Below are 8657 nucleotides of genomic sequence, written 5' to 3' on the forward strand. Positions count from 1 at the left end.
GGAGAGATTATGGAATGGCAGGCAGACAGAGCACACCCCAGCGGACTCCTTTTTGGTTTTCTTCCTCAAAAATGAAATTCCTGTTTATAATTCACAAGCCAGAGAACCTCTGTAATTCTTCTGGGAAGGCTGTGTCCTTTAAGGGTTCCCTTTGCTCTGACATGTCACCTTTCCAGAGCTGCTTCGTGGGTATTGTGGGAGGCTGTCTCTGGGCCTGCCTGTAATGGGATGTGACAAGGCTCATGGTTGGTGAGCCCACTGTGAGCCAGACACTGCTGGGCATCAGCTAGAGGAGCTCATCAAGTCAGAAATCCTTGACTTCTAGTTACGTGTCCGAAAATGAGCGAAGGCTTATTTTCACAGCAAAACAATCTCGGTGATCCAAAGATCACTGTGCTGCTGCCTCACGGGAGAGTGGAGATTTTCCATGTCCAGGTCTGCAGCCGCGACTTGTCCCTGAAGTCATTTATTCCTTTAGGAGGGGGGCGTCCGGCCGGTTGCTGTGGGTCCCCCACCTGACCCGGCCTACTTGCAGTGCTAAGCCCGGCCTGGGTCGGTACTGATAACACATTCTTTCAACAGGAAGTGCCTCCATTTTCAGTCGTCAGTGGGAGGGTGGAGGCCGATAAGCTGGGAGTGATAACACAGAACAGATTTCTGCTCCACCCTCGTCTTGCACTTTGATCAGAGAAAGAGCCAGGACCTCGCCTGTCGAGCTGCCTCCCAGAGAAGGAAGGATGGCTCGGCTGTGGGCGTTCGGCGCACTCTCCTCTACTGTTGTTCAGGAACTTTCGGGGGATTAGGCTGGTTTAGGTTAGTGACGTGCCTGCTTTGGCTGTGTTGAGATGTCTGCGATCTGATCCTTTCAGGGATTTAAGTAGACGTGGGAAAACCTTAATCAATTGGCATTTATATTTGTGTGTGTGTGTGTGTGTGTGTGTGTGTGTGTGTGTGTACTGGGTCCAGGGTCCTAATTAGTTATCTCTGATTTTTTTCCCCCACATTGAACTGATTCTTGAGAGGTAGCTCTTGAATATCCCCAATGAAGGGAAGGCACTTAAGATGACAATGTGACAAGCCAGCTTTCTTAAGGAGAGTTGTGCTAATTCTAGTCTTCTTCTGCTGTTAGAATGCCAGTTTCTTGGTGTTTTTTTTTTTTAATCTTTATTGGCGTATAATTGCTTTACAATGGTGTGTTAGTTTCTGCTTTACAACAAAGTGAATCAGTTATACATATACATATGTTCCCATATCTCTTCCCTCTTGCGTCTAGAATGCCAGTTTCAAGAGCTCATGTTATACTGTTGCACCCATCTGTGTACTGTGTTTGGTGTTTTCACGTACCTGGAACTGTGTTTCACACGTGCATGGCTGGCTGGGTTCCAGCCTATGCCAGGTGGCTCAGAGGCGACCTCAGGGGTGCATGGGGGCCCATCTGATCCTCCCTCCTCTCTGATTCCCCCCTGTTTTTCATGCTGCTTTATGACTGTCCAGGCTGGCTCATTTCTCAAGTACTGGAGCATCATGTTTCTGTTCCTCTCCCCCAGAGTTAGACTGCAGTAAGCCACTCAATTAAAATATTCAAAAGGAAGGTATAGCCGGCTAACTGGTTGGGCCCTCTCAGGTGGCCCCCAGTCTCCCACCCCCCACTGGGTTCTATTGAAATACTTTTGCATGCACATAGGTAAGTTTAATTATGACCTAGTTAGAATTTCTATCCTGCTGTTTTTCACTTAACATTGCATTACAGGATTTTTTCCATTTTGTTACATGATCTTATTATTTTTAATAATTGCATAATAGTTCATTAAGCAGATATCCCTTCGTTCCCAAACCATCCTCATATTATGAGACATTAGACTATTTCCATGGTTTCCACTATTATAAGTAACCCTGCAATGGATGTCTTCCTGTGGGGAGCCTTTACGTCCCTTTGAATTTTTTCCTTGTAATCCATTTCCAGAAGTGAAATTACAGAGCTAAGTAGGGTAGAAAGTTCTTGATGGCTTTGCCAACTACCTTCTAAGGCATGTGCCAGAGTATAACCCCGCCAGCCAGGGATGAGGGGGCTGGCGTTATCCATCCCATCTGATCTCATCATGATGATCTCATGTATTGTGACATGAAATTTCAAGTTATTTTTTACTGAGGTATGACTGACATAGAAAAAAACGCTGTGCATTGCAGCATTCCGTGTTTAAATAGTATATCCCCATTTAAAAATAAGGTTCTCAAACCTTGGGCACAAGTACTTGTTTTATTTTTTTCTGACAAACTCAGATGTTGCTTTTGATTTCCAACGAGCTGATATTTTTTTCAGGAGCTCATCGCTCACGTAATTTGGGGTTTGCCTGCCATACAGCTTGACATTTTTGTCTGAACAAAGAAGACAATAAATAGGTATTTCAACAGTAGCTTTTGGACTGTTGTTCAGGTGTAAGACTAATGTTCAGGGTATTAAGGTTTCTTTAATGCGGCTTATTTGAAAAAGGGCCGATGAGCCTTTTGAAGGGCTGCAAGAGCACCTTGCTTTCTCTCTGCGCAGAGCTGTCAGTGATGATTAGAATAAGGTCATGGCTGTGGTGGTTTTCACTTAGCTCTGGCTGAGTTCGTAGGGCTGCTCCCACCCAGTGATGGCGGCACCTTGCCTGGTGAAGGCTGACATTGGGGAGATTCAGTTAGGTGCACGCTCCTTCACTACAATAACAAAATTCTCATAGTATCAATGGCACATACGTATGTGTGTGCGTGTCCTAGTTCCCCACACAACCTGGGAATGACTGTCTCTCGGCCCCAGGGCCGAGGTGCCCTGCTCATGTCTCTTGTTGCGACTTGTGACGGCAGACCCCTCTGCTGTCTCAGCATTTCTGGCCATTTGAGGTGGGCTGCTTCCTGGGCCAGTCCAGGCACCCCCTCCATTTCAGAAAATAGCACTTGCTGTGGCGAAGTCAGATTTAGTCAGATAAATGCAAATGTGCCTTTTTTGGGAATAGGTAGATAATACCAAGCTGGGTATGACATTAGTCATTTATAAGGGAGCTCACTCTTTCTACTAGTTGTATGATAGCTCTCTTCTAAAATGAAGACTCTTTTTGTAATTGAATATCATCCTTTTGTGTATTTCTTTGGGGGTTAAATCTGGATCTATGTTGAGTTTGCTTATAGCCGAGGTTCTGAGCTAAAAGTAATCACCGTATTTGTACGTGTAACTAAATCCATAGCTTTAGTTTCTTTGACAGGATTATTTCATCTATTTCACAAGAATCTATTTTAAATTTTAGACATCTCAGTGAGGTTGTGAAATTTGCTTTTTTAGGCACCCAAAGCCCTTAGTTTACATCTTTAAGTTTGTATTATTTAAAAAGAAGTTTGGGGGCAGGGGTAGGGACTATCATTGCTGGATTTGCACAGACCTTCGTTTTTGCTAGGAAAGGGAAGTATTTGTTACCTGTGGAGGGGCCACACTTGGTCTGTCCAGCTGGGAGGGAACTGGGATGGGCAGACAGGAAGTTCCATGGTCAGACCTCCCCAAATCCTACCTCTCAGTCCCATACAGTTATTGTGAGGATCAGAGAGAAGACCAGATCTTCTCCGGGAGAGGGTAGGTCCACTCTGACTGCTAGGCTCCTGAGTGGAGCCACGGAGGGTCTGGGACCCTTCCATTCAGTTCGCTCAGTGTCTGGTGCTCTCTATTTCTCTGAAGTGGATGTAACATCAACTTGGCCAGACAGATGGATGTTTTAGGATTTAATGGGATTGTGAATGTAGAAAAGGAATGCTTTGAAAAGTACAAGATGTTCTACCTGTGTTGAAAAACAAGTATCCAGTAGTTTATGGAATGGAACCCTGAAAGCTCAGAAGAAATAATGGGCTTCAGAGCTTTTAGAAGGAAAGAAAGCAAGATTCACAAGTATGTGATTATGGCTAGATTTAAAAGAAAAAAAAGTCAAATGCAACCGTTTTCTCAAACCATAGTCTAAACATGATTTTAGTTATTTTGGTGCGATTTTACTAAATTATATCATGTTTGCTATTTGGCTTTTCTTATTTGGATGGAAGGAAGGAATGAAACAAGAGAAAGGTGACCTTTTGCTTCAAGAAATAATTGCCACGATCATGACAGATATAGGATGTTAGCATTTTCTTTATCCCATGGTCTGCTTCAAACATGGCCTGTGCTTTTGGGAAGAATTAAATCCTGTGTATGCATGGGTTAATTTTCCATGAAGTCAGTGCTCAAAAATTTCATTTATCAGGTCTTGCTGAACTGTGTATCTTTCCTTCTGAGACTTTGATAGAACTGCTAAGCCTCGTGGTTCCGCTGTGTGTGTGTGTGTGTGTGTGTGTGTGTGTGTGCGCGCGCGTGTGTACGCGCAGTGCTCTGCCTTTTCTCTTTTGCAGTGATTAGATTGTGTGGGCATCCTTAAGGCCTGTTGACCTACGTGGTGTGGTTTGTTTCACTGTCAGAGATCTGAGCGTTTGGCACTCTTTACAAATAGGCCACCTCCAGTTCCCCTTTCCTACCTGCGTCCAGCTGCGCATCTTGCCTGGTGGTTCCTGCCACGAGTTAATGACGTGAATAGGACGCTGTTTCTAAGAGCAGAAATCGCCAGAGTTAGGTCAATGGCACCGTACCGCCCAGTGAGCAGCTCTGCCAGCTGTGCTACCGTCTCACTTGTCCCCGAATGTTTACCTAGCAGGGACCAGCTGCCTGACAATTTATTGGTAACTGTCTCTCCGCTTCTCTCCTTCTCTCCGTCTCCCCCTCTTCCATCAGGCAGGCGCCTCGGTGATGTCTGGAGCAGGGGAGAGCGCTAATCCCGAGAACAGCGAGCTCAAGTACTCAGGTCAAGATGGGCTGTACATCGGCGTCAGCCTGGCCTCGCCGGCTGAAGTCACATCGTCGGTGAGACAGGATTCCTGGTGTGCCCTGGCCCTGGCCTGAGTGGCCGTGGGGAACAGGAGGAGGACACGGCCGGGGCCCGCAGGACCGCCTTCATGATCTTGGCAAGCAGTCCGGACTGGGCTGAGGATGCTGACTGGACATCTTCCTCTGACACAGTATTTCTGTGCCTTTATTTGAAAGAGATGTATCTCCCGCGAGGCTTGCTCAGCCTTTAGCACCCTGGCCCTGTCTTGAAGACCCAGGGAGAAGATGGACCGCCTCGGGAGAAGGGCCGGAGCAGCCCACAGCCTCCCCAGCCACGGCCACTTCGGGGGTCGGCCAGGGGATTTGATGTCCAGTGTGCCACTTCCAGAAACCTGGACTGGGAACCGGGGCCTTGCCTGCTAAGGAATATTGAGAGAGATTTTTTAACAAAAGTTTTATGTGTATTGCCCCAATTCATGTGCGTCTTCTGATCGGTTTTGGTTATTCCAGAATTTCTTCATACCTTTTCCGCCCCCAGATTTCACATGCGTTCGTGGAGAAGACCATTTGTTTGGTACACGCCTCTGGAGGCTGAGTCGGTTCTTGAGGTCTCCTGTCAAAAATATCACTCGGTTTGCAGGACTGCATCGTAACTGTAACATACACTGTGACTGACGTTTCTCAAAGTTCATATTGTGTGACTGACCTGAAGTCAGTCTGAATTTGTAAACAGGGTAGCAGACAAAAGATATTTTTCTTCCATGTATACAATAATTTTTTTTAAAAGTGCAATTTGCGTTGCAGCAATCAGTGTTAAATCATTTGCATAAGATTTAACAACATTTTTTATAATGAATGTAAACATTTTAACTTAATGGTACTTAAATAATTTAAAAGAAAAAATGTAAACTTAGACATTCTTATGCTTCTTTTACAACTACATCCCATTTCTATATTTCCAATTGTGAAAAGAGAAATATTTCAAGAACAAATCTTCTCTCAGGTAAATTGCCTTATCCATTTGTTAAGAATTTTTGTACAAGAACACCAATATCTCCCCTTTATTTTACTGTGGAATATGTGCTGGAAAAATGGCAACAAAACTTTACTACCTAACAGATAACATTTGTAAATACTCTAGGCATCTGTACACACTATGATGAGGTCTCTAGTGTGACTAACCCACAGGCAGGTTGGTTTACGTTAATTTTGAAAAAAATGGGATGTCATATGGAAACCTATTTCACCAGAGTTTTAAAAATAAAAAGGGTATTGTTTTGTCTTCTGTACAGTGAATTCCTTCCCTTATGGTTTCATTTTGATACTGTATGTGGCTATAGCTATTCATATAAAGCAAGTGCATGTGATGTTTGCAAATTGCCTTACGGCTTTCTTTTCAATGAATTGTCCTTTTGGAGCTGTTTTATACCTTGGTTCATTTGAAGTTGGCACATGGAGTCAAGTTATCAACTTTCAACTTGCATTGGGGACAACTTTATAAGTGAAAAGGACCCAGCATTATAAGACATTATCTGTGATTATAAGCATTCTGTTTAGGATCAATCCTTCAAAACATTTAAAAAGGCCAGAGTTTCTTTTCCTCGGAATGAAAAATACTCTGTGGCCCAGAAACAGAATGATTTCCTTTCTAGTTCCTCCCTTTTACAAAGTGCTGTGATATCTCAAAGCTCATCTGAAGTTAAAGTCTTTACACTCAGCAGAAGATATAAAATGATTTGAACAGCCGCTTTGTCTTTTCTATGTTGCTGCATGGATTTCAGGAAATCAGGAGGCTGTTTCACAACACAAAATGATGGCACTTCATTTTGGCTCCCTAACTGTGGTGCATTTTTCATGTACTGATTACAGCGGTCTATGGCGTCCAGTCTGAATCAGGAGAAGGGAAGTCTTCCTTTGTGGTGGGGTGGTGCTGGAAGCCAGACTCAGGCCTGGGATGTGTGTGTGTGTGTGTGTGTGTGTGTGTGTGTGCGTGCGTGTGTGTCTGGGGAAGTCGGTGAAGCTCGCTTGTACCACCCTATGGTGGGCTGGGACAGTGGTTAAGAGAGCAGGGTCTGGAGTTAGACTACGAGGTTTCAAGTCTGTGCTCTCTGTGACCTTGGGCAAGTTACCCAGCTCTCATTTTCCTCATCTGTAAAATAAGGCATATAACTCATGAGATTAAGTGAGATAATCCATGAGAAGTGCCTAGCATGGTGCCTGGCACATAGCCAGCACTAAGTGTTAACTTGACTTTGAAGGAGGGTGGTGTGAGCTCTTAGCACATGGGTGTTTGGATGTCTTACTCCATGTGGAGTATCTGAAGTTTATGGCCTGCGAGAGTCTGATGTCCCTTGGCTTACCTGCACTTTTGAACAAAGCTGGGGAGAATGAAATGAGGGATCCCCACCAGCCCAGGTGGTGGCAGAGATGGTTGCTTCAGAGATATTAGTCTGAGTTTGGCAGATTGTTTTACAGAACAGGAATGGTCAACAGCAGAAGAAAATTACTCCCACTGACTCATTTTCCCCCCCCTTCCTCTTCTTATGGTTCTCATTACTTTGAGTGCTTTCTGGTGGGTTGGGAGATGTTAGAGTTAATATGTTTTGATTGGAAAACGAATTTTTCTTATTGGGTCTTCCAAAGGATCTTTTTTTTTTTTTCCTGGGGATGGTCTCAAACAGTGCTTCTTCTAATCCTAAGATGCCATTAAGTTCTAAAGTGCCTCTTCTTCTTTTTTTTTTGAACACAAAGTGGAAGGAATTTGTGAAATAAATTACATGGGGCAGAAAGAGGGGGAGAGGGCTTCTTGTGGCCTATCCTAACACAATGAACTCCACTAACCTGGGCCTTTTCAATAACTTGTTTACCTGTAATTGTATAAGGCATAAGTTTGATAATTTTTTCCAAATACACAATTTCAGCACTCCTCCTCCGAAGTATAACATACAAAAAAACAAGTTATTTCTCACTAGGGAGTACATTTAAATAGAGGTCCAGTCTGGATCTTGGCTTAAAGGCTCCTCAGACCCATTACTGTGCATTGCAGAATTTATGTCCTCTGTCAGCCCTGGCTGATTTTAGGTCATCTTACATAAGTGAGGGCTCTGTCTGGGGTCTCTCCTCAGGGTCACTTCGTGTTGTTTCCCGGTGCCTATGGGAGAGTCAGGAAAGCAGAGGGAACCATTCATTTTCCCCTGCAAATAAATTAACTTCTTGCTCATGGGAAATGTTTTCCCCAGTCCTTGGAAATTTGATGTAATTTCAGATTGTAGATAAATTTTGCTGCTGGGAGGGCAATACAGCAAGTCTTTGGCTCTGCCAGATTCCAGGCTGCTTTCAAGTCGAGGCAGTGTGGTGGCTTCAGTATATATACCGGCATTGTCCATGGGGTCTTCGGATCCCCGTGACTCTGAGGTGTGTGGAGAGAGGGCGGGAGGGCAGAGCAGGAATCAAACATTTATTCAGAATAAGGCAGCTCAGGCTAATTAAAATGCGTTTTGTTTCTGGGTTGAAATAGCAGGTCAGTTTGGTGACAAAACTAGTTACCTTCTGTTGTTTGGAAGCTCTGATGGGCCGTCAGATATGTTTGATTATTTAAAAGGAGAAAAAAAAATTAATAAATTTGCTAAAAAGAAACGAAATTGAGTTATTTGTAGTGAGGTGGATGGACCTAGAGTCTGTCATACAGAGTGAAGTAAGAAAGAGAAAAACAAATACCATATGCTAACACATATATATGGAATCTAAGAAAAAAAAAAGGTCATGAAGAACCTAGGGGTAAGACGGG

The 8657-nt window shown here is 44.0% G+C and overlaps 1 protein-coding gene across 2 annotated transcripts in view; it reads left to right on the forward strand.

The window, feature by feature from the left end:
• Positions 1 to 6225, forward strand: part of GATA6 (GATA binding protein 6) — a 30341-nt gene extending 24116 nt beyond the window's left edge. For both annotated transcript variants that reach the window (XM_024120970.3, XM_028480288.1), the window contains one exon: positions 4778 to 6225. In XM_024120970.3, the coding sequence (XP_023976738.1) occupies positions 4778 to 4945 (168 nt within the window). In that variant the 3' untranslated portion in view covers positions 4946 to 6225. The remainder of the gene's footprint in view (positions 1 to 4777) is intronic.
• Positions 6226 to 8657: the final 2432 nt, after the last annotated feature.

The sequence above is a fragment of the Physeter macrocephalus genome, chromosome 19 (genome assembly GCF_002837175.3).
Source record: "Physeter macrocephalus isolate SW-GA chromosome 19, ASM283717v5, whole genome shotgun sequence".
NCBI lineage: Eukaryota > Metazoa > Chordata > Mammalia > Artiodactyla > Physeteridae > Physeter > Physeter macrocephalus.